The 26,883-nt window shown below is 49.3% G+C and overlaps 1 protein-coding gene across 1 annotated transcript; it reads right to left on the bottom strand.

Annotated features, from left to right (window-relative positions):
• Positions 1 to 5: 5 nt before the first annotated feature.
• On the bottom strand, positions 6 to 26,577 carry LOC122391081 (acetylcholine receptor subunit beta-like 1). Its single transcript, XM_043384651.1, has 7 exons — positions 26,291 to 26,577; positions 18,833 to 18,969; positions 14,888 to 14,932; positions 12,386 to 12,495; positions 12,051 to 12,141; positions 3,696 to 4,625; positions 6 to 3,077 (listed from the first exon to the last, which is right to left on the bottom strand). The coding sequence occupies exons 1-7, from the start codon at positions 26,352 to 26,354 to the stop codon at positions 2,913 to 2,915; spliced, it is 1,542 nt and encodes a 513-aa protein (XP_043240586.1). The 5' UTR covers positions 26,355 to 26,577; the 3' UTR covers positions 6 to 2,912.
• Positions 26,578 to 26,883: the final 306 nt, after the last annotated feature.

Below are 26,883 nucleotides of genomic sequence, written 5' to 3'. Positions count from 1 at the left end.
CGTCGTCACAGCACCTTACACGAATCATTTTCTATCATTTATTGCTAAGCAGAACAAAGAATAAACAAAAACAGCTAACTCAACCACCGCAACAATATCAGATCAACGATAAACACAGCATTCACATGTTTACGGTGCATGTATAGTCGGTCCGAGCGGCAACAGAGGCTGAAGCAGCGGGCGGCGGTGCGGCCGCCGACTGCCGACAGGACAGTCGACACGGGGCGACAGACCGACGCCCGGTTCAGGCGAGTGTTCAGGTGTGGTACTTGAGCAACGTGCGCTTGGAGGCCGGACCCGTCCACGAGGCTAACCGCTACACGCATCTGCTCACTAGGGTAGGTGGTCAGCGCGCAGGCTGACCGCAGAGAACCAGACCTGAGTCTGAACGACAACATTTGGCACCAACCGGTAACAACAGTTTACACGCAGGCTAGCCCTCTGTTGTGACATCACTGCAGCTAAAACGCTGCGGGATGGACATGGCTTTACAATGACAAACTGGCTCGATTCCGCTCAGAATGACCAAACTACTTGGAATTGATCATGGAACAGCATTTCTCTGTTTAACCACAGCACAATAAAGGTGATGAAAATCTTCGATGCCGAAAACAATAAACAAGTTAGGCCCATTGCATTGCTTCTGAACTCCTCGTAAACACGTGATTCTCTTTGAATTTGCATCTTGTGAAGAATGAAATGTCACAAAGCACACTATACTGTGATAGCCTATGCTATTGATATTGACAGATAGGCTGGTAACTAGCCAGTAGTTGCATGAGATAGTGTTTTGTCTCAACCCGTGCCCGTCAAGGCTGATGAATTTCCACCCACTTTGGGTGCGGTTGTCAACGTTCCTAATTTCTCTCGCTCTCAACTCATAGACGATCTACGAAAAAGCCGCCTCCGGTAAGGACAAAATCCAAACAATTAAAATACCACCAAAGTTTTGTAACGTAATAAGTCGAAAAAGCAACTGACTTACTTATGGCAAACCTATGCCAAATTTCGTAATTTGCGATTTAATATTTAAAACGGCATTTTATTAGACACTGATGTAGACCCTATACCTAGCCTAAAAGAGCTAAATACCGAAAATAAGTTGAAATTGCTTATGCACTTTTCCGTTAGCTCTAATTCCATCAGATATGGAGATTTGGAGATTTCTGTCAAATACCTATTTAGATCGATGTTGAAAGAAGATCGGAGATCGTTAGAGACAGAATTAAAGCAAAACGTTTTTCGACAAGTTGCTATAGGTTGCCTTGGCACATTTTTGGACCAAATAACGGGGCGAAGCAATTGGAACTAGCAAGAAAATTGTCAACACTGAGAATTCTACTTTTGAGTTTTTATCATCGGCCATGCGTGTCAAGATGATCACAAGAGCTAAACATTCGAACAAATCCTTCAAGCGGCGAAACACCTTAACGCACATTTTACAAAGGAATGTGTACAATCATAAAATTTTGAAAGGGGCAACTGAGCTAATTGAAACTCATTGTTTGAAATAAAACTAAATATCTTTTAATGCTTAGGTTGCTTACGTCAAAACTCAATTTAGAACTAAGAGTGACGTTTTCATCTAAATAACAATGCGTGACGTTCGTTTTACTCGCAACAGGCGCACATGGCATTAGCTTTTCCATGCCAACGCATCCAATTTAGAACTTTAAACGGATAAACCTTGGATAAGCCCCGTTTTTAAAAAGACACAGCTTTTCACAAACGTTACCAAACAAAAGCTCCACCCTTTCCGTTCAGACGGACGCTTTACCAGCTGCGCCCGCACAGATAGGGAGCAGTTCGACAGAGCTGTAGGAACAGGAGGATGGGACTCATCTCGGTACAAACATCATATCAGCCGCTCCACGACACGCAGAGACGCGGTGATCGCATGCGCGCACTTCACACCACTGACCGCCGTTAGCCAGCGCGAGCAGCGCCAGCACGGAGTGAACAGCCACTCGACTGCGCTACGTCCGCCGTCAGTGGCTGCTTGAACGGACACAGACACAGACGTCGTCGTGCGCTCCGCTGCTCCTAGCCTCTACGACCCACGGGGCGCATCCCGCCGGCACCCAACGCCCGCCCGCAAAACAATGCGATACAAAACGGAGTGACAGGGCACGGCACGGAACGCCACAGCAGCACGGTACGGCACGGAACAGCACGTGTCCGTGACGTTTGCTGGCTGCCGTGCCACGGCGCTCACCGTCCGTGCATCAGCATCATTGAGCAGTTCCTCCTAATAGCTCTACAACCGTCTAATTCCGACATAGACTCAGGTAACCCAGGCGCCACAAGTGCCATATGAGAACCATGCTGCATGAGACTGGCAGGGTTTACTGTTAAAGAATTTGTGTGCTGCTCGATTGGTATAACTGTATGAGTGCCTTTACAGTGAACTTAAGGCGGTCATTGATCAATGCCCGAAGAGCACACAATTTTCCGATAAACGTAGCCGTTTCTTAGCAAAACGGCAAGAAAACAAGTGGGCTTACTTACATAGATTCGGTATTAAATGCTCTCACGTAACAACAGACGGGGAACCTCTCATGCATACGCCACGACTCATCACCATCCCAGTTGTAAGCACAGTTCGGGCTTCATGGGATCATCCAGCTCTGTCTTTTGTCTAGCCCGCTTCCCATCCGATGCTGCACTCTGAACCACGGAGTTTTGACACAGTCAGATTCCAGCACCAGCCATTGGACGTCCTATGTCCGTTTTGCCATAGGGCAGCGGACACCAGCCCCTGTGCGTCCCTGTCCCGTCTTGCCGCAGGACAGCCGAGTTTGCGCCCCCGTCTCCGGGGTAGGCCCCTCTCGACACTATCGACCTCTGCTAGTGCGGCGCCGCCGGCCGCGTCCCCTGCCGGCAGTGACGGGACCGGCCTCGGTCGGCAGGCCCTACCGGCCCTGGTACGTCTTTATGATGGTTTCCTGGTCGACGTACTCGAAGATGTACGGCGCGTCCATGAGGATGCCAATCGTGCCGGCCGTGGTCACCACGAAGAAGAGATACAACTGTAACCGGTCGATCACCATGGCCACGTACTTCCAATCTTCGCGGATCTGAAACAGGGAGACATCGTGATAGTTCGTAAGCCAGCCTTATCCATAACGTCAATCGGTCATCCAACGCTACCTACTTTTGTATTCAGCTCTAAGCTTCCGATAAATAGCAGCCGCCAAGGTACGACTAAGAATAATGAAGTCAATGAATATCGTCGGCAAAAGCTCCACCCTGACACTGAAATGAAAATGAAGCCAAATCGATTCGGTGGCTTTTCTCGAGCGCTCGTCATTATGCATAGTCCGACCGCCCATAATAGACGACCCACAGCCATGCTGCGAATTGATCATCGAGCCAATCCAGTTGTCAAGGCCTCCAGTCACACTGCATTCAAAATGAGTTATCGACAGCAGAAATGGACCCTTTGAACCTTGTTGCATGTTTAGTTTTCAGCTCGGATCCTGGTCCCTACAGCTAATCGATGCCCATGCGACATGACTATCAATATTGTAAACCGGAGTGGACCCGTGGGTGCCTCTCTTTCTTCTCTCTCCAGCCTTGCCTTTCCAGACATCTCCTTCTCTCTGTCCCTCTCCCTCTCCCTCTCCCTCTCCCTCTCCTTCTGCGTCTCCCTCTCCCTCTCCCTCACCCTCTTCCTCCATTCTACCCCTTCTCACCTGTATATACTCGTTCTCATTTCTGAGGTGCTCGGCTATGAACTCGACGGCCTCGGTGGCCTTGTAAGCCTCGGCGGTGAGCAGCACCGAGTCGGAGGCGTCACTCTCGGCGCGGTGCAGCTGCGCCGTCGGCGTCGGCGCCGGCTCGTGGCTGGCCGCGCAGTTGGGGTGGTGCAGGTCCGACAGCTCCATCGAGTCCATCTTGGGCGGCACGAACTCGGTGGAGAGACAGGGGCCGGCGAACGAGGGCGCCGGTCCGCCGCCGGGCCGACCGCTCACCCCGCTCGGACCCTCCATCATCCAGCGCAGGCGCGTCTTCTTGGGCCGCTTCATGAACAGGAAGATGGGCATGTAGCGGAGGAAGACAACGCGCACCCAGTTGGGCATGTGGTGGGTGCGCGGCCCGCGGAAGTTCCAGTTGATGATGACCACCGTCACCAGGATGGACACCGTGTTCATGACGAAGGTGAAGAGCAGGTACTTGGCGATCAGTGGCAGCACCAGCGACGTGGGCGGCAGGATCTTGGAGACGAGCAGCAGGAACACCACCAGCGACAGCAGGATGCTGATTCCGAGCGTCACCTTCTCGCCGGCCTCTGCAGGTAGATAGAACACCAGCACGCACAGGAACGAGATGAGCACCGTCGGCAGGATCAAGTTCACCGTGTAGAACAGCGTCTTGCGCCGGATCGTGATCCAGAAGGTGATGTCCGTCTCCTTGGGCGACGTCTGGTTCTCGTAGTTGAGGTAGGCGGGCACCTCGACGATGTCCCAGGTGCCCGACTTCCAGTAGTCGGAGAGGTCGACGAACTCTTTGCGGTCGTAGAGCTCCAGAGACACCTGGTCGCCGTTGAAAGTCCAGCTGCCGAACTTCATCACACACGTCTGCTGGTCGAACGGGAAGTACGTGACGTCGATCGTGCACGAGCTCTGAAAACGAACGGGCCGGGCGTTAGTCGCCAGCTTCCCAGAAGGACACCAAGGTGTGACCTCGGGTGTAAATTTTACAAACATTCGGCGCGTGTCGGTCGCTGAGTAGCTCGGTCCAGGAAACAGCTGCCTCCCGTAGCTTTCCCGATGCATGGGTGGGTCTCACCGGTCTCACAATGTCGGGGGATTGGGGTGTTGGGACTTGAGACGTGCTCCCCACTTATATAATTCATATTTGTTGCCTTGTTACGTGGTTATTAACTGTCGCGATCGTCTTATAATAAGACGTACTAATTTTGAGAGATTGAGAACAATACATGCTTTCCGGTAAAAAAAAAAACTGAATAACATGAAAAGCCATTTCCTTATTTTTATAGGAGCTGCAACAACTGCGGAAATGATGTACATTTTCACTGCATTCTTATCTCACGCTGGACGATTTTTGAACATTCAGAATGGTGTGGATATAACTTCCCTGGAACATTCCGTGACACGATCGTTTGTGCTTTAGTTAGGCACACTGCGATATTTTTAGAGCTTCCTTAGAAACTTGATGCCAGGCTATTTAATATATTAAGGCCTAGTTTTATTATAAATGAGCACAATGATGGTTAGCCTGTTCGAGTCTTATTCTATATAGTTGCATTAGAGGTGATCTTATATATGTTGAGCGTTAGTAAGAAACTAAATCCTATCAGCGCGGTGAGATCATTTATGCTGCTGTTGCAGTCAGTATAAGAAAAAAGAAAGCGGCTTATCGCAGCTTTTTTAGTACACTTTTCAGGAAGGAACACAGCTCCCACGGCATGTTCACAATTAGCCAGGCTCACAGTCATTGTGTCAACTGTTTTCCTAGCTGCTACTCAATGAGACTGCGCCGCAGTCGCTGTTGCCTTCCACTACTCCGCTGGCATGGCGCGCCTACTCGTTTTTCCTTTGGCATCCTATAAAGCTGAGAACGGCGTCTGGGCAACGTCGATAAAGCGCGGCTTAAGAGAATTACTGTTACGGAGCAGCAGCTGGCCGTGAGCCGGCTTAATTTTCGACCATCAATAAATTGGTAACACTGTCTGGCTTTCATCAGAGATTTATTGACAGCAATACCATTCGGAATAATTTTATCTGGCCCGAGCTCTCAGCCTTCTGCTATTGACAGCGATATTTTCCGGCTTTGTTCCAGCTTTATCGGCTCGGAGAAGGGTCAGGCGATTCTGCGGGCTCCGAATGGGCTGAGTCGGGGCCAGGCTGCGGCTGAATCCATCGATGCCTGGTACTGTCCCTCAAAGAGGACTACTGCGTCCTAGTCTCTGACCATTGAAGACTGAGTAATGCTGCTCTCTGAGCGCACCAATCTTCTGTAGCAGTGCAATTTGCTTCGCCCTTTTCTAGTTCAAAGAAAAAGACGTCAGCTTAGAAAAGATTTGGACTTGCACAGACCTCATGCGTTGTATAGCTGTAAGCTACATGTTACTTTCTAAGTTTAAACAGCAAAGAAGCTCGGAGCAATTGATTTAAGCTGTTGTGCTTTACTATATCAAGATTGTTTTAGGAGAACGAAATATACCACGCGGTTGCTCTGAACGCATGTTCCGATAGCAGCACCCGAACAGGTCTGCCACAGGTCACATGCTCGTACTGCAGCCTGCAGCATATCGACCGGAGGAGCGCGGGGAACATTCTGTTTTCCAGGCAGCTCGACCTTTTGAAAATGAATACGGCGCGGCAGCTATGGGTGACCATGACCTTAAGAATTGAAGTTCAAGAACACTTTACCTTTTCATTTGCATGCCTACCTATATGTAAGTCTCTTTCCTGAACAACATTATGCAGACCTAACTACTACCAAATATTAGCCTATTAGAATACCAATTAAGCTAGGTAGGATCTCACTGGTAGTGTTCGTCATCAAATGAAGTGAGAATAATTGCTAGTCTTGAAACAATCGATATATGGGCGTCGTCATATTGATGCTTGAGAATTCAGTTTTATGTTGGAACGCACTGGCACCACAATAGCTGCAGGCAAAATAACCGCTACTCGCCGTTTATCCTCAGCAAATTTAGTGCAAATAATCTGCTTACCTGCGGGCCAGTCTGACGTCACATTGATCACAGTGGGACAGATTGGCCCCGGCGTCGCCCGCTCCGATCAGCGTGGGAACGCAGTGCCGGCGAGCAGGGCCGGCGCGCCCCGCCCATCGCTCATCGTATAAAGGCAGGAGCGTGTGATTAATTACGGCTGCCACCGGGCCAGAGCACGCCTTTGTCTCACACCACCCATCTGTTATGATAACTCAGTGAGCGCAGAACGAGGATGAACAAGCACCATTCATAATGGCTGCATATGCCTGTGATTTGCCGCGCCGAACAACGCGGTTGGTGTGGCAAGTCAGTCTCAAAGTTAGAATGAATTCGACAAGCGAAATCGTTATGATAAAATAAGCCTGGTTATTTGCAAAAAATTGTGCTGAGACATGTCCACTGTCCAAGGGCTAGGGATATATGTATAAAATGACTATTAGCTATTACATGCATTCGATGAGCTTATACAGTTGTAGTTGGCTCTACGTCTATCTGGGATACGGCGTTCGACCGGTTAGGTTATCAACGTTTTTGCTAATTGACGAACTAAATGAAACTAAGTTCTCACAGCTAGAAAAATTTTCAGTAAAAGGAGAAACCAACGTGTTTCATTTTGAAACGTCTCACATTTCAGAGAAGTGCAAATCACTCGTCACCTAAATCGGGTGCTATTGAAGTCTTTCTTGGAGTGATCAAAGAATTCCGTGTTCACAAATGGGTCGAGTTCTGTGAATTATGCATACATAAATCCAAGAAATTCGCTACGACGCATGGTGATATAAATAATAAAGTCGCCAATGCTGCACAGGAATCCTATACAATAGATGTGGCATGTAAGATTGATAGGGGAAATTAATCATGCAGCAGTAAAAGTAGAGGCAATAAAACACATGGGGATACTGCGGCAGACACTGGAAAAATTCTAAAGCGGACACAGTCTAACTAATCGCTTATCACACCAAAGCGTTCAAATAATGTGACATGACTCGTATTGGCCATGTTATGACACCATCAGCCATGGTTCATGGCACTGATTGCTGGATAGGGAGCCACTGGCGCCGGCCGTATCGATTTTATGCTTACGAATGTCGGCAGTCATGCCACCCGAGCTCTGCGGCCACTGTTATTGTCAGCTGGATTTGCCACTCGGCTGACCAGATGGCCTGTCGCGCAGTGAACACAAGTTGCCGTTGTCTGAAAAGGAGCAAAGTATATCGCCTCTTCGACACGTTAGCGTGTTGTCCCAGTCCGGCTGAAATAGGTATCGCTCATCGTAGCCAGGCAGTCGAATTAAGAACTGATTATGATTTTGTGCTAAGAGTCTCACTACCTTATGAGTATGGCGAATAGCACTGATCGATGTTAGCCAACTAATTTATCCAGCGGACGATGGTCCTCGGTAGCAATCGACCGAACGCCTGAGCGCAGTTATCGCCAGTGATCGGACTCGGACAATTCTGCCCGAGTCTCATCTTGGCATACGCACAGGACAGCGCCGCCCCACTTGGCTGTCACTTCTGACCAGCCATCCACATCCCTATTCATCAATGCGTCGCTTACGTTCATACGGGGCCATAAATGACTATATATAGAGCAAAGTAATGCTCCCAGATATGCCACAATCATGTTATTTATGACAATATCCTTCGCAATGGCGTCAGTTTTTTCTACTTTCAAAGTACTTTTCTGCAGCTATTTCTCCATTAGAAGGAAATAGAATTACTGATATGGTCCTTGTGTTATTACTGGTGTGCGGTCGGAATTGAATCTCCATAATCGCCATGAGCCCCACTTTATGGGCAATTCCCCGCTCCTGGATAACGGATAGTCCATGGTAACAGCCGTTAGCTCAGCACATACCGGCAATATGCGCTGCTTACTCGCTCGCTCGCTTACTGAACCACTCACTCGCTAGTCGCTAGTCGCTCACACTCTCACTCACATATTACTATATTTCTGAACGCATGTTTGAGTGAGTGATTTATATATGTTGAGTTCATAGGGCATGGCAGAGTGATAATACTATCGCGATAGTATAATCACTCTGCCATGCCCTATGAACTCAACATATATAAATCACTCACTCAAACATGCGTTCAGAAATATAGTCCCGATATATCGGGACAATAATTAATAAGGTGCAGAAACGTTAAGGTGGAATAACCTTGCTCTAAGTATTTATATACACTGTGGCTCTAAGTAACCGCTACAGAACGATAGAGATGAGATTTACACAAAAGAGGTCGATGCATATAGATCTCCTTCCATTACTTAAAAAATTGACCTGATAACTATGAAGATATATATAATGCAATATTAATGCTCACATTGCTTGTTGATAGGTCGTGACTTACAAATAAGAGTCGAAAGAAAATCAATTTCTTATAATCCTCCGACAAACGTGCAAATCTGACGCGGATGGATAGCATCAATTAGCACGCAAAAACAGCAGTAATTTTAGTTGTATTGGACGAGGGAGAGACCTCCAAGATTTATTGAAGTTCAAAGAACAAGTTGTGGCTGGTGGATTGCATTCAGTGCTGCCCTGACGGCCAATGAGAAGTCCAGTGTTCAATTTAGCGTTACCGCCTGTGTAAACACGCCGCGCAAACAAACACATTCCACAGTTTGTAAGTCAATTTAAACAGCAAGCCCAAATGCTCATAAGTTCAGAGGCTCGGTGGTTACGTACGACCGTCCAGCAAGAGTGGTTGGCCAGCCTATGTGTTTTTGGAATAATAACTTCGAATAACGCACTCAAGTACAATGACGTAGAAATGAGAATAGGTTTTGTGCGGACACTTCGGAAAAGTTAAACAGCCCTTAGACTTATTCAGCAATACAGATCGATAATTGTGATGCTGGAAACCAACAACTTAATACCTGAAGGGCGCACATACAGTTACTTACATATGTTTGCCTTTGGTTAGAAATTTGTACAGGTAACCCTGGATGTTTTTATGGACTGTGTCTATCCACGTGTGTCTGTTTGTCGGTGTGTTTGTGCGTATGTGTGTGTCTGTGTGTCTGTGATTGCCGGCTGATTCTGCGCGGGGCGTCTGCTGATCGCCGCCGGCTCCCCCGTTAATTGGGACCATGTGCTGCCGGCCCGAGTGGTCGGCGCCGACTATTAATGGTGTCTGGGCCGCGGCCGGCCGACAACGGCCCGCCGCCGGCGGCCGGAGCCGGCGCCGCGGCACTGGAGCGCACGGCGCGGCGCGGCGCGGCACGGCCGGCCCGCTGCCAGATCAATAGCTCCTCCTCTCTCCGAGCCGGCCACCGCCGGCGACGACCGTATCCATGACAACGACGCTCTCGGTCTCGGCCCGCGTCCGGAGAAGGCCCGCTGCCATTGATAGAGAGTGCTCCGGCGCTGCCACAGGCCGACGTCCGCCTGCGGCCGCGGCCGTCCCGTCTGCCGCCGCACCCCATCCCTGTCCCCCGCGCCGCCGGCCCGTGCGCGGCCCCTGTCCGGACAAGGTCAATTCGATGGGCAAACGCCGCCGAATCCAAAGCCTCTCAGACTGTGGACACAGCCGAGCGGAATCATTGGAATGCTTCAGGGCGACATCAGCCACTGTTATGTAACAGACGAGAATGGCACCTAAGGGACGCTGTATCTCCAATGTGCGCCAGCAATTTGTCTTCACCGCTGCCCCCAGGACGTAATCGAAAAAGTTTTCCGATTAAAAACATCTTTGGCCAGCTTATCTGACATTTGATTAAGTGCGCCGATAAATGTTTTCTAAATTGCTGCACAGTCTGATGTGGTATCCATGTGGTATACATGTGGTATCCATTATCCATGGTAGAGTAAGTACACAGCCGGATGTGTGTTGTTTTGTTCTAGGAAATAACCACCAATTGTCAGAAATTTTGAGAAAAAGATAGGAGGGAAGCTTTTCATTTGGACGTAATGTGAATAGGTTAAGGATTGCGCTAACACGATAAGCAGCAGTGATGTGTGAAAAATATGAAATATCAACAACTTGAATCGTTAGCATCTTTCTAATGGTAAAAAATATTCAAGACATCATATTAACTAATGCTATTGTGCGCTGTTTGTTAACATTTGGGCGTCTTTTGTCAACATTTAGCATGTCATTAGGACACCTTTGGCTAAAGCAGATTTGCATAAATGCCCGATTATGTAAATGAAGGTAATTCAGCGACTGCTACTGGTAACAGAAGTAGAGGAATTCAGAGCTATATTCGATGACTTCCATAGACGTTTTAACAAACCAGATCATCATCAAAACTCAACTTGGCAATATCCTCAAGACTTCAAGTCTATTTCAGAAACAACGATTAATTGGTAACTGGTGCATATAAAAAATAATAATTACATGAAGATTTTCATCTACGCGGCAGACGCTAGAATTTCTAAAGACATTTTCTTTGGATCCACTAGACACTTCTTTGGATCCACTAGACTAGACTGACTAGACTGATTAACATCGCACCCTTAAGAGCGACTTTGAATATCACATATTCAAAGCAGCAAAGACGTCGTCGCTTCCTAGCTATATCGTATAGGTGACAGTACGGGGAAGGCCACCCAGTCCAGTGACCGCTTCTGCTTAAACATTTTACAGGGCCTCGATGTAACATTCAGCATAGAATCCTCACGAAAGCACTTTTAGTCAAAGGGTTCACTTTTCAGTGCCTTCCGATTGAGGTCGACGACGTGCCCGGCGTACCGGGGTGGCTGAGGAAGGGGCGGGGTGGGGTCAGGGCTCCAACGGCCCCGGCGTGGGACGACGGCGCTCGTCGGAGCCGTGACACCGCCCCGACGGATCGGCACGGCGGCCGACAGACGTGACCGGCCTGCTCACCCGACCCCTCCCCTCCCCTCGTCGTCAAACCGCCACCGACGAGCCCCGGCCGGCCGGCCGGCCGCGCGAGACGTCGGTGCCCGGCGGTACAGCCTACTATCGCAGGCGTCCGGCCCGGCGCGGCGGCGCAGCCTACCAGTGCAGTTACGGCAGCGCCGCCGCCGCCGGAGACGAGCGCCGGTCTCAAGAGTAGCTTTGGAACGCGACGGCGGTGAATCGATTCAGTTGTAACTTCTTGAGAATGCAAACAGAAAGCCTTAAGTTTGAGATTGATCTTTGGTTTGAGCCCGGCTGAAAACTAATGTCACGTTGAATCAGCTTTTTCGATGCTAAGTACGAACTTGTTCCTCTCGTGTCGCTTGAATTCCAAGGCAAGGTTCAAACTTCAAAGCAGTGCTTATCCTATATCCCTGAACATCCTATGGGAATTATGTAGAGTGTATCCTATTATCTCTCTGTTCATGTGTCATTCCCTGAATGGTTTTCTTCATTCCCCGACCACGTCTCACCTGGTATATGGCCGGCGGGATCCACAGGACGTCGCCGTTCGAGTGCACAAGCACGTTGCACTTGTAGCGTACCTCGTAGTTACCATCAGCACTGTCCAAACAGACATGAGACAGCAGAGCAATTAATACCAAATCATATCGACTATCAGTGCATGATCAATAGATCACTGTATACTGTACAGCATCACCTATGATACGGTACAACATGCGCATAAATCACAATAATTGATATAGTTACCAGCCCGGCGTCCAAGCCTAAGGTGACAACTGATTACAATAAAGCTTGGTGACATTGGAACACAAATGAAAAACTGGCATCAGCGTTAAGAACTTACTTATTAAAAAGTACTATGTCTGGTTTCCAGACTTTGTCCGGCGGTAGCCGAAGGACCTGGATTCCTCGGTAGTCGGACTGGTCCCACATCAGCTGATAATCTCGCCATTTCTGAAACACAGCGAATGACAGTGCATTTTAAACTCGAGAGAAACGGCAACGACGCATTTTTTCAAGCAGAGAGTACGACAAAGTACTACATATAAATATAACACATGTTAAACATGATATCACATGCAAAAATGCTGCATGCGTTTTTAATCACACACCATCTAAATAGATGTTTGTCCATGCTTGGCGTGCCGTCAGGAGCCACGAAAGGAAAACAAATCCTTCTTAGTGTCAGAACACCGCACCTTCTTGCCTAAAGCTACTTCCGACATTTGTCATCTCAGATCCATGTTTAAATGGATTTAATTTCACTTGGTACGAGCAATGCGGCTGAGACTCTGGCCTGATTTGTTTGCCTTGCACAAGCTTGATCTACGTTATTAAGCGTAGAGTGAGCAAGATTAAACGTTGCAAGGAAATCACCGGGTAACCAGGCCGAATAAAGCACATGTGGAAGGAGGGAAATGAAGGGTGCTTTAACAACAGGTGGCACAAATGTCCGCTCGCAACCACGAGTAGCTGGATCGGTCCCTATGTCTCTCCTTTGTCTTCTTTGAGTATGGAAATCGTATGTCCATCACTGATGCTTTTGATCAGATTTGATCACGAAATCGAGCCGGACAAGTCATGAGCACTGCAGGCTCAAATTCCCCACATTGCCATTGCGCTCGTGCGTGACCTGCGCAACTCGCCAGGCGCGTTCCTCGAGCTCCGCATTACTCACATTCTGATGAGTAAAAATGGACGCATTGATACAGATATGGTACTCAGTGCGGTAAGCAGAGCATACATAGTTCGGTGGAAAGGCCTCGGTACCGGAACAGCGAACAAAGAAACTTGCAGGAGCTGGATGGGCTTATGAAAGAACCAGGCCTGAAAATAGAATGGGCTGAACCATTTGTAAAGGGATCTCTCTGGCATGAATAAAAAATAGCCAGCTTAATTGAATTGAAGAACATCCTGTCCATCATATGAATATGTGAGTGTTATGACTTCTATTCGAAAGTTAGCACATGATTTCAGGAAAAAGCAAACTTCTGAACGGATATTGGAGTTAGATAAGCCCGTCTGCTCACGGTTTTATAGTCATAAGCGATTTACTGCAGGCGAATTGGAACACAGCGTCTACATATAATCACAACCATGGACTAATTATATACTCAGTAGACTAATCCCCAACGTCCTCGAGTAGTCTGTGTCACGACAAACAGCCAGAGAGTGGCTCCGACTGTCAGCGGGGACGTCGGAGAAACTGAAATAAACACCTCTTGGACGCACACGGTGTCAATGGCAGCGCTGAGGAGCGGACGAGGCACAGTTTCTTAACGGAGACTCTCAGCGCACTGGTGAGGTGACTGCGCCAGCGCTCGAAATGATGACCCACTGGGCATCACGGTAGTCATCTTAATAACGCCAATCGGATTACATGCTAGGCAATCGTTTTCAGAGAGGCCCGTTTTGTTTTAACATCATCGAATAGCTTTTACACCGTTTCACCGTTTCCGACACACAATCTCTCTCTCTCTCTCTCTCTCTCTCTCTCTCTCTCTCTCTCTCTCTCTCTCTCTCTCTCTCTCTCTCTCTCTCTCTCTCTCTCTCTCTCTCTCTCTCTCTCTCTCTCTCTCTCTCTCTCTCTCTCTCTCTCTCTCTCTCTCTCTCTCTCTCTCTCTCTCTCTCTCTCTCTCTCTCTCTCTCTCTCTCTCTCTCTCTCTCTCTCTCTCTCTCTCTCTCTCTCTCTCTCTCTCTCTCTCTCTCTCTCTCTCTCTCTCTCTCTCTCTCTCTCGCTCTCTCTCTCTCTCTCTCTCTCTCTCTCTCTCTCTCTCTCTCTCTCTCTCACCTTTTCTCTCCTCTCTCTCACTCTCTCTCTCTCTCTCTCTCTCTCTCTCTCTTCTGTCTTTCGTAATTCTATCTCCTAACCTCAGGCTTGCTCTATATTTCTTTTTGTGAGTGTTCAAGAAGGTTTGTTAGTAGCTAAAAAAATCAAATAATGAATATTGGCACACGTCGTTTTCCAATGGTCCCGATATTTCATTATTGAGAAACGATTCGTTACATGCTCGTTACCAGAGTGCACGGTATAGCCGAGGCCGCACCTCACACCTAATTAGCAGTCTGTCCGTTCGCAGCCTGGTGCCCTCCCAGCAGCAGTCCCAGATGGGGAGACCATCCGATACCCAGAAAAGAAAGCACACAAGTACACATGCCGGTCGTAGAAGCACAGCAAACAGCAAAAGGTCCACAGTAAAAGAACAACAAATTCAAAATATACTCGTAGAGGTAAAAGAATGGCGGCTTTTGTACATGTCATCGCATGCACATTGTTGCAACGCATGCAGTCGGTCACCCGGGAGTGGTATGTCGTGTAACACTGAAATAATAAATTGGTACTGACCAGCCGTAACCATACGTTTGACTTCATAATTTGATTCTTCTCGTTCTGAAAAGAAAGGAAAAATGTTAATACGTAATTACTGCATGTCAACACTCTCACAGATTTAACCCTCGCCGGCCGAGGGGGGGGGGCGGGTGCCGCCCCCCCATAGGGTTTTTTCGCGATAGCTCCGAACACGCTGGCGATAGAGTGCTGAAACTTGGCATACCTGACCTTTGATCCAAGCCGCATCTTTTGACACCAACCGCATTTTTGGGTCAGGTCAGGTCACTGACCTATGACGTCATAAGTGAACCTCTGCACGGTCTTCAGATGTCGCAACTTCGCAACGCCCTCACTGCCAGAGGAGATGTCACAGGGAAATGAAACTTGCAGGATCTAGTATCCATTATGAGTCCCACAACTTGTATATCTCGGATTTTTCCTAAAGGTCATATGAGGTCAGGTCATTTTCGTGACCCCACCATTATAAGTCAATGGGGAAAAATGAAAACTGCTATTCTGGCGCCGGGAACGATCTCCAACTATCTCAAGCACACAGAATCGTGATTTGATGCACTCCTTGCAAGGTTAGATGCGTCACTTTTGCCATGTTGACCTTGGGTGACGTCATTTATGACGTCATCAAGGTCATATTAGTTTTTCGTCAATAACTCTTGATCAAATTGAGCTAGCGAGTCGGGGAAAGCCACCAATGGACTCAGGAAGACCTGCCGAATCGAATGATATGCGACATGACCTCTTTCGACCAACTTCGTGACCTGGGGGTGCTGACCTGACCTTGACCTGAGGTCAAAACCCCAAGTTGACCTGACCCGGACAAAAAGTATATCATTCGACGCGCCTGAACGAGACGAACACGATGCTGCCAAAATCGGCGCTCTGCGGCCGTTTTTTGCGAAGTTATTCGCCAAAAACTGAACCGTACCTTGGGGCACTTGACCTGACCTCAGAGGTCACCGGTTGACCTAGGACCTTAAAATCGGGTACCAATCTCTGCGTCTCGTAACGGCGCACACGCTCGTTTTTTCCGCGACGCGCTAGCTCCACCAGGGGCGAAACGGCGAGGGGGGGGGTCGTACCCGCTCCCCCCCCTCGGCCGGCGCGTATGTAGAAAACCAATAGGTCCGGCGAGGGTTAACCCGCGCCCTGCTGGGGGGGTGTTTGAACACCCCCCTTGTGGTTTTTCGCAAATATCTCAAAAACGGCGGCGCGGAGCGCCGCCGTTTTTGGTAAACCTTATCGTACATCAATTCTACACATGTTGTGAACATTTCAGACCAAGGTCATTCAAGGTCAGGTCACCAGGTCACTTGAAGTGACCTCACCTCATAAAAAGTTTCAATGTCTGTCATAGCTACACCGAGTGACCGATCGCTTTGAAACTTTCAGCGATTGCTAAGAGCAATAGCATGTACAAAATGTATATCTCAGAATTTTGATATCGATGACCTAAGGTCATGTCAATTTTGCGACCTCCCCATTATAAGTCAATGGGAGAAAATTGAAATGCGCCTCTTTTGGACAAAAGCCATTATAAACACTCCCAAATACCGCATTACAAGTGGTTTAGACACACTGAACATGAAAATGGTGTCCGTGACCCTTGTTTATGCCCTGAGGTCATCTTAGGTCACGAATGGTATCTAACAGTTTTTCGCAAATAACTTTTGATAGAGGCATGCTAGAGCGATGAAAACGCCTTAGATGTGTTCAGCTCGACGATACGGATCGACTGATATGCAACATGACCCTTTCCGGTCAGGTCATGACCTTGACCTGAGGTCAAATTTTCAAGTTGACCTTTCAAGGTCAACTTATAGTTCATTTGATGCGTCTTGACGAGAGGAACACAATGCCGGTAAAAGTAAGCTCGTACAAGGCTTGGGTCAAAAGTTATTGCAGAAAAACTGTTTCCGAAAAAATCGGCTATTTTTGCAATTTTTGCCCCCTGCAGGCAAAACCGTTGACGTTAGGTCAAATCTGAGAGAATTATTCAGAAAGGGCTTAAATAGGGCTATCGAATGCGCTTTTCCGCGGCGCTGTAGCTCTATTGGTTCTCGAGTTATGCGTTGGCTTCTTGGAAATTTTCGACATTCGACCTGGAAATCGGCGAAATTTTGCCTCCAATGACCTCTGGTGAACTGACCTTTGACCTGACCAAAAAAATTGACCGTAGTGATTTCGTCATTATTTTTGACGCTCTTTCGAACGCCGCCTTCCGCGTATCGCTACGTGGCCCAGGAGCCGAGTTACAAGGGGGGGTGTTCAAACACCCCCCCCCCCCAGCAGGGCGTGGAAATCCAGGACCCCCAGCCGGGCGCGGGTTAATAAGGATAAATTCATCTTTTTCTGATAATCTTTTCTCTTATTCCTGCTTCCATATTGTCTTTTTAATTTCGAAAGAATATTTGATGCGATTTAATACCTATGGAACATTTGCCATTCGATCGGGAGTGGCTGCTGCCGGTAGACACATAGCAGTTCCTCCAGCCGTGCCTCCGCGACCATTCCTCTGCCTCCAGTGTAACGGAGGAAGTGTCGGCAGCGCCGGCACGTTCCCAATGTTTGCCGTCCCGAGTCTCACTGAGCAGTCTGTTGACCGAACGTGGGGTCTGTCTGCAGACACCGCCCCCCCCCCCCCCCCCACGCCCGGAGCCGTGCCGTGAAATGGGGGTCACGGCAGTCTACACCAGCACATCATCGCCCTCATTGGTCGCTCGGGAAATGAAACGCGCTCTCACCCTCTTCCCCTTCCCTCCCCCCGGTCGGTCAGCTCCGCCATCATCCGCCCAGGGCGGCCACCCCCCCCCCCCCCCGACGTCGGCTAGCAAGCCGACCTTCTGTCTGAAACACATCTTCAATTCGACCTGTGACTAACTCAGACCGGCGCTCAAGCGCTGCGAGAAAAGTAAAGTCTGACTCGTCCGTAACATCTGGCTTTCGCATCTGGTTTTCGACAGGGCGAAGTCAGCTCATAAATAAGTGAATGGTGTCTGCACGCTTGATTTGACATTCGACGATGGTGTCCGAAAGGACTGCGACATCATCCATTTCACATGCGTCATTGCGTCATCTGCGTCGCCATCGTCATCAGCGAGATCATTAACATCAATAATCTATCTAAAACGAGCCGCATCAGTCAAGATGATTTTCAGCTAGCTCATGGCAGAACTGTCAGCATCAGCATAGTTCAGTTAAAACTTAACCCATTATTTGTTGATGCTGGAAGGTATTTCGCTCTAATGGCATGAGAATAAGTTTTGATCATTACAGACCCCATATGAAGCATTTCAAACTATCTTTCATCATCAATACTTATCGTATACAGCGTAGCAAGCGTTTTGTAATTATCGTAAAAGTATAAGCTGAAACATAACAACATGTGACCTCATTCCCCACGTCGTCACGGCCAGACCGCGACCCTCTCTCTCCCGTCCCTCTGTCTGCACCTCGCCCGCGGGGCCGACCGGAAGGTCAAGGTCACTGCTGACGAACTACCCCCGGGAGGTAGGCTGTCCCGCTGTTGCTAGGCGGCGCGGCGGAGAGCGGCCGGCGAATAGCCAGCACAGGGGCCCGGCGGTGAGCCCAGCTCGTCCACATATTCATGAAATGTCATGTTCCTTTTCGGGCAAACAGTCAAACGGCAAACTGGTATAAAATGATGAATTGTGAGTCGGTTTTATGAGCTGCAAACTCCTTTATTAACTGTCCGACTTCTTGGGCAATAGACTTGCAAACCTCATCTCCGCCCACTTGCAGCAACGACGCATCAGTTCCACTCTAATCCTATCACCACACATCCAACACAGTGTCTCGGGCCTTGTGCTAGCCTGCTCAATGACCACCACTTGAATTATTTGTGAAACCACTTGCATCAATACAATTTTAACCCTTTCATACGCACCCTCATAGCCCCAGTTAAGGCCAATCACGGCCACTTACCACGTGGATGAGCTGAATGAAGGCCAGTCCGAACTGGACGGTAACGGTCCGGTTCATATTGGCCACTGGCCGGATAAGCTTGTTGTAGCCGAAAAACAGGTCCGACACTAGCCGCTCCTCGTCCTCTGAGCACAGGCCTGCGGACGGAGACACGACGTTAGTCGGGACAGCAACAAGCTCATTTTTTTCGCAGAACGGCAGAACGGTGGAATACAGTTAGACGATACAGAAACTATTCGCTCCGGCTGAAAACCCGGTAGATGCTTGTTGTTCAAATTCAATCATTACAATATACAATTTGCAGTCGATAACGAGTTTGTAATTTCGCAACTGTGCATTGCAAAACACCGCATTTTATCCATGACGCTTCGACGTCTTTCGATCAATGCAGTTACATAACTTAATTGAAACTCTGAAGACAGATGCAATTTAGCACAGCGCGTCACGAACTTCAAAATATTGTGTCAAATGAAAGCTTTTCCTGCTATGTGATAAAAGGTGCTTGCTCAGTAGGTACACCATTTCATAATGCTCGAAGGCATGATCATTTCTAAACCCGAAATTTCAAACACGGAGTATGGACTTTGATTCATGGAGTATGGACTCAGCACTTCAGCAGTCACGCTCTCATTGGTACATTTACAAACGCTCATAGTAACGGAATTAAAATGAACCACAAGTCATATCAGTTCGTTTCGTTACATTCCATTTATATTCACGGCCTGCCAAATGCCGCAGTCGACGTGTAATATCACTGCCACAATGGACTGTCGACGCGTCGAACGGCGTCCATCGTCGCAGCTGTCTGCCGGTCGGAGCGGCCACCCATCTGGGGTCGGCTCGCGTCCAGCAGACGCCAGCCGGCCATCCGACTCCAAATCGGCGGCCACTTGGCCACTCTGTCACCGGTCGCGGCGGCCGTTCACAGAGATTGTCCGGGGCCGAGCGGCCAGCGCATCCCCCGGGGACCGACTCAAGGCTGACCATGCCACGACTTCAAATCAGTGGCCGGTGGACGAGTTTTTTAATACATTCCTCGTTATGATTTTTCATGCATGAACTACCACCCACCCAGGTAGTTATTTCGACTCAATTTACAATAAAAATAACGAGGAGAGTAATGAGTATGCAGCATAATCATATGCCAACGATGAGCAGCGAGACCCTAAAAAAAAAACGGCAAAAAAGACGACAGAAATAAACACTACCACAACACAACAAGAAAAGCACCGTATAGCCACCTCCTCTACTTATTCTTGAGATTTGAGCAGGATTGGCGGTAACTTTGCAGTAGCCCAGTAGCACCATCATAACGACATGCCCTGCCAAATAGTTGTGGAGCAGCAAGAGCCTTTCTGAACACTATCAAAATCCAGTTCTAATATCACTAAGCCTGATTGAGTGGAATGTTATGGACGGCTCAAGACAAAACTCCATAAATCATTCCGTTTGGCAGCCAAGACGTCCCTAAATGGTTGTCACTGTCCTCTCTGACGGGGGATTTCATTATTTCTGGGCCGTGGAGCCGGTCAGATTTCCTTCAATCGACGTCCGCATAGGCCGTAATCAGGCGTGCTGCGGGCCGGCGGGCCCGGCGAGCCGTCTTCCCCGGGATTTCTCCGGCCGGAATGACATCTGTGAGTGTTCATCATAGGAGGCTTGTCCACCCAGCCGACCAAGGACGGGGAACGGGGACAGAGCGTGGGGACGGTGGGCGATGGATGGTGAGTGGTGGGCGGCAAACGAATAGAGGACAGATGGACGGACCGATAGACGACAGAAGGACAGACGGAGAGACGGCCGAAAGAAGCATACAAAGCAGGCGTATAGACGGCAGGCGTATACACAGCAGGCGTATACACAGCAGGCGTATAGACGGCAGGCGTATAGACGGCAGGCGTATAGACGGCAGGCGTATAGACGGCAGGCGTATAGACGGTAGGCGTATAGACGGCAGGCGTATAGACGGCAGGCGTATAGACGGCAGACGGATAGACCGGAGACGGTAGAAGGGAAGCCGGCAGAGGGATAGACATGAGGTGACAGAAGACGCCGGCAAGCTGCGAGCAGTAGACGGTGAGGGATAGACGGTGGACGGTGGACAGTGAGGGGTAGACGGTGGACGGTGGATGGTGGACGGTGGACGGTGGACGGTGGAGGTAAGTAGTGGTCAATGAAGTATAGACGGCAGGCGGGCAAACAGCAGGCCCGTAGACAACAAGCTGATAAACGATAGACGAGAAGACGGCAGACGGATAGGTGGCGGACGTATAGACGACGTATAGACGGCAGACGGGTAGATGGCAGACGGATAGACAGAAGACAGATAGACGTCAAACCGATATAGACGGAAAGACGGATGCAGACTCAGACAGATAGACGACAGACGAATGCAGACGGATAGAGGGATGCAGACGGCGACGGATATACTGCAGGAAGATAGACGGCAGACGGATGGTGCCGACGGCAGACGGATGCTGCAGACGGCAGACGGATGGTGCAGACGGCAGACGGATGCAGACGGCGGGCGGGCGGCGGACGTTCTCGGTTGACTGGGCCACACTGAGCCGGCCGCTCTCGGCGCCGATGGTCCATCGCGACGAGCGGTGGCCACCCGTCGGAGCTGGGCGGTCCCGTCGAGACAGACGAGGAAATGAGCGACGCCCCCAGTTGGGCGCGCAGCGCGCCGGCTAACGACGAGGCCGCGCGCCGGCCAGAGTGGCGAGCGAGCGCCGGCGGATATTGGACGCCGGCGGTCAGAAAGAAAACGATTGCTCTATCGAGAAGGGCTGTATCCAGGCTTCCTTGATGACTGGGGTTGGAAGGATATTGTGTAACTCTTATATGCATGCTTTTATATTCTTTTCTTCCTTACATTTCGTTCTGTTTTATACATCTTATACTTTTAGCCATCTTTTCTAAATTTCTTTTGGATTCATGTTGGTGCAGTGCTCCGCTGCTAAGAAAAAAAAAACTTGCAATATATGGTTCAGTATTAAATCTAAGTTCAGTATTATATCATACATGTAAGTTTATATTCGAGTAGCATTCGGTGACTGTGTGGTAGTTACGAGCGAGCGAGCGCAGCGAGCGAAGTGAGTCTTTTCAATATAACAGAAAAATCTCAGTATGAGCGGCCCGGCCCGGCCTGTAACGCTTTTGAGAGGCTTATATCTCAGCAACCGCTGGACCGATTGGCCTGCGGTCTTTTTTACTGGGTAGCCCCATCCCTTCTACCCCGTAATTGACTACTTTTGATGCATCTCAGTGACCGCCGTGGCACGTGCCACGTGAAAAGTCAAGGGTGTTCAAGCAGTTTTGCAAAAGTAATGATTTTGAGAGGCCCATATCTCAGCAGCGGGTTGAGCGATTGTCTTGCGGTCATTTTTATAGGGTAGCTGCATCCCTTCTACCAAAGGTCGGATATTCTTGATCTATGTGAGTGACCCCCACTGCACGTGCAAAATACAACAATAAGAGGTGCTGAATTTGTTCCCATTTCAGTAACTCGGTAATTACTGGGGCGATTTCGCTGAAACTTGGCATACAGGTAGGCACCCACCAGGCAATGCATTCCCATGTGTTGCGGTTAGGGTGCTACTGCACGTGCGCACGTGCAGGGGGCGTTTCCAGATCTCGAGAACGGCTGGGCCGATTGCGCTCAAATTTGGTACACGGTTGGGGACCGGTTAGTAGGGTGCCGTGCAAAAGTCATTTTGGACCCCGTTTGCACGTGCGCACGTGCAGAATGCCGCTTCCAGATCTCAGGAACGGCTGGGCCGATTGCGTTCAAATTTGGTACACCGCTAGCGACCGGTTAGAAGGGTGCTTTGCACAAGCCCGTTGGAAGTAGCCTCTCGCCCTTCTGCACGTGCAGGGCTCACTATCTCGCTCGCTCGTTCTTCGCCCAAAAGGCGTTTTACTGGTGTTACAGAACGAACATTACCAGAAACAGCCTGTTGCGCAGGATCTAACGATAACAAAAGCAGTCCAGATGAGCTCTGATTAGGCAACTGGCAAACTTTGGAAACGAGCGATGGCAAACAACACGCCACAACACGCATTGTCTGACCGAACTGATCTCAATGGCTGTGACGTTGATCGGCACCGGTGCAGCCGCGGAGACAGTCGTCCCGCCAAACCGCTGCTCTATGTGAGAGTCCAAAGCCAGTGAAGCTGCCCGATTATAGTCAGCTTATGTGGCCAATATTCGGTTACAAATAGTTCCGATAACGCTTCACTAGCCCTGACTGACGGACGGTCCGATCAGTTTTCCGGCCACTTTGCCGCTCCCTCGAATAGCCTCTTCAACTCATGATCCCATCCGACGGATCGGAAAATCATTTCTTTAAAAGGCAGTGATGGCGATCGCGGCATAAATACTAAAACTACGAGCGAACTGAGAGTCACGCTGGCAGCGGCGACATTTCGACGATGCACTCATGCAATGTATTGCACACCCTTGTCTAATATGCAGTGTGGTGTAAGCCTCGCCGGACCTATCTGTTTTGTTTATGTGTTACAGTAAAAGGGCATGCAGCACCGGTGCATTTACTGTTTTGGTAAATGACCTCGGCAAAGATGATCACGAAGCAACAATTTTGCTACCATCGTGCTTATCATGTCCATCCGCGTCGAACGATACACAGTGACGTCATCGAACGGCAAAAATGAGGAAAAAACTAGCTAGGTGAGCATCGAAACTTGTAAATTATTGTTCACGTTTTTTATTACACTTCCATGTTATTAGATTTAGATTTATTCTTACCTAGGTAAGAACAAATCAGGTAGATAGATTTATTCTTACCTACCACGGGCCTCCCTATTACCAATTTATTTAAGAGAAGTTTTTTATTTCTCTTATTGAGTTACAATGAGGAGGTCCCGTAATAGACCTAATCTCATCTGGCTGTTATACAAATAGGTAGGTATACTAAATACGTGATAAACAAGTTGTAGCAGCCTGAGAGCTCTATCGTTCCTGAAAATTTATTTTAATGTCCCTGCAAAATATTGGCACTGCGAGCAAAGAGAATGCTTAAATTGAAAGTTTGAAACATTAACCAATGCTTATAATAGCTTATGCATGACGACATTAGGTTCTGAAAAATGCAGTTGAAGCGAGAAAAGGTTGAGTTAAATCAAAAGTCGTATATGCCAGCTTTAGTATGTTAAGCTTCACGAGAAAAAAAGAATCAAGGGCGGCACCACGCACTCTTAACTGCAGGTGCGGGGTTAGACATTCCCAGTTGGACCGGTGTGCTGCAGTTTGGGTCATTGATCTGACCTAAGAGGTCATTATCTGAATAAAAAACCGCACTGAACTTACAGGTTGACGTCTGAACTTAAAATTTGGTACCATTTGCAGCGTCTCGTGACAGCCTACTCTCTAGTTTCTTCTGCAAAGCTTTGGCTTAATAAGGAGCAAAAACGGTGGGGGAGGGGGGGGCGCATATATCTAACCCGCTCCTCCTCTTATCTCTCACTTGGCTGGATATTAGGTAGCAAAACAATACGTACGGCGAGAGTTAACTGGCCGCGGATAATATGCCTTTTTTGCAGTCAGTGTTTGAGCCGCTGGGAAACATTTTAACATTCCAATCCAGTTTCTTGCGATCATATAAAAACAGCGAGAACGGTAAGGCATAATTTCATCGATAACGCAATATTTCAAACCTTATCATGGCCTTGATCTGTGGTCAAATTTAAATGAAGCCATTTTTCGGGAGCGCTGAATCCGAAAGTCCGAAAGCCGTTGGCATTAAAATCGCTGAAAAGAAAGAAAGTCGCTGGCATTAAAGATGACAATAACCTTACTTCGAACAAATCTTAAAAATGATTCGTCAGTTTCGAAATTAATTTCATAAGAGTTCTGCAGCGTCGCGAGCTCCCCCCCCCCCCCCCAACACTCTCTCGCACGATGCGGTTGGCACCGAACGTCACAACAGTGGGAGAAACTTGAGCTTGTCTTTAAATTTTATCGGTGAGAGCTTTCAATCGCCGCCTATCCCATATATCTATTATACCAGTCAAACGCCTTAGTTGGGCGAAGAACGAGCGTGCGAGACAGTGTCCTGCACATACGGAAGGGCGCGAGGGATACTTCCAACTGGCTTGTGCACTGCACCCTACTAACCGGTCACTAGCGGTGAAAACAATCGGCCCAGCCGTTCCCAAGATCTGGAAGTGGCACCCTGAACGTGCGCACGTGCAAACTGGGCCCAAAGAGATAAACCGGTCCCTAACCGCTTACCAAATTTGAGCGCAATCGGCCCAGCCGCTCTCGAGATCTAGAAACGCCCTCTGCACGTGCGCACGTGCAGTAGCACCTTATCCATAACACATTAGAATGCATTACCTGGTGGGTGCCTACCCAGGGCAGTACCCACATGCCAAGTTTCAGCGAATTGCCCCAATAATCCCGAGTTATTGTAATGGGAACAAATTTGACACATCTTTTTGCATTTTGCACGTGCAGTGGGGGTGACCCACATGCCTCGAGAGTATCCGATGTTTGGCAGAAGGGACGCAACTACCATGCAAAAATTACCGCAAGTCAATCACCCCAGCGGCTGCCGAGATATGGGCCTCTCAAAATCGCTACTCCAGCAGAACAGCTTGAACACCCTTAGCTTTCCACGTGGCATGTGCCGGGACGGTCACCTAGATGCATCAAGAATAGTCAGTTACGGGGTAGAAGGGATGGGCTACCGAACAAAAAAGACCGCAGGTCAATCGGCCTAGCGGTTGCTGAGTTAAAATAAGCCTCTCAAAAGCGTTACAGGCCGGGTTGGGCTGGGTCGGGCCGGGCCGGGCTGGGCCGCTCATACTGAGAGTTGCTACGTGATATTGAAGAGGCTCGCTTCGCGCTTTGCGCTCGCTGGTTACCAACTGTCTTTATGTTCCCGTCACAGAAAAGAAAAGAAAAGTATATTTAATAATGACGATTATGGCAAACCAAACTTACGCTTACGCAATACGCATGCTATGAGAATATATCGATCAGAATAGATGTTGCTTCCCTGTCTTGGTCCTTTCATAATTGATAGCGTTGTTCTCTATTACGAGGCATATTGTCGCCGGACAAAGGCCAAACATAATGACAGTGGCTCATTCATTAGCGGTCTTTGTTAGGGGGCGAACAATGGGCTGGTGGCCACACAGGCCAATGTTCGGTAGCAGTGGTAGCACGGGATCTGCAAATGATGTGCTGATTTGGCACGGGTCCCAAATCCACCGATGTTAGTATTTCCAGAGCCCTGTTGGACATTTCCGAGCGCAGACTACAGCGAGTAGGTATCGGACACGCGGAGCAAACTGAGTTTGCTCACCACACAAGACCCTACAAACACACCGTTGGTCGAAGACAAACATGGACCTCTTACCTGAAGCCACTGCCCCCCCCCCGGTCCCACCGTCTGACCCTTCCCCCCCCCCCCCGAGCGCACCCCAACCTACCTCTGCCGACGAGCCAGGCGAACATCACCAGCAGCATCCTCCAGCTGTTTGGCACGACCCTCATTTCGCCTGGAGCGGCGTGCACTGGCCGCGACCGAGAGAGCACTGAGCAGCACGGGCGGCGCGCCGGCCCGCCAGCTGCCGGCGGCTGCGGCACCGGCGGCGCGCCGGCGGCGGTCGCCGCGCAGCGCCGCAATCGATGCCGTCCGCTGATCGTGGCGCGCGTCGATGTCGGAGGCCCGGCGGCGCCGCTGTATCGACAGCGGCCGCGCGAGCACGCGCCGGGATGTGTGGGGAGTGAGCGACCTCTGTGCAGCGTGACACCGCTTACCGAGCCGCCCCAGCGACCTCTGGCCGCCAATGAACGAGCTCTGGTCACCAATGGACGGTTCCAGTCGGCCGGCTTTATGTATATGTTGGCTCTGGCGGGATGAAGGTGACCTGCATTTCAAACATTGGTTGCGCATTATGTGCTTGCCCTCGGTTTTAGATTGAGACTTGACTTCACCCCACATAAGACTTCATGTGAGGTCAAGGTCACCATTCGCCAACAGTATCGGCAATGGCCTTCGTTATAATCATGTTGCAGCGAT

The sequence above is a fragment of the Amphibalanus amphitrite genome, unplaced genomic scaffold, assembly GCF_019059575.1.
Source record: "Amphibalanus amphitrite isolate SeventyFive unplaced genomic scaffold, NRLGWU_Aamphi_draft 000421F_arrow, whole genome shotgun sequence".
In the NCBI taxonomy this organism is placed as follows: domain Eukaryota; kingdom Metazoa; phylum Arthropoda; class Thecostraca; order Balanomorpha; family Balanidae; genus Amphibalanus; species Amphibalanus amphitrite.
This window is presented reverse-complemented; position numbering and strand designations above follow the sequence as displayed.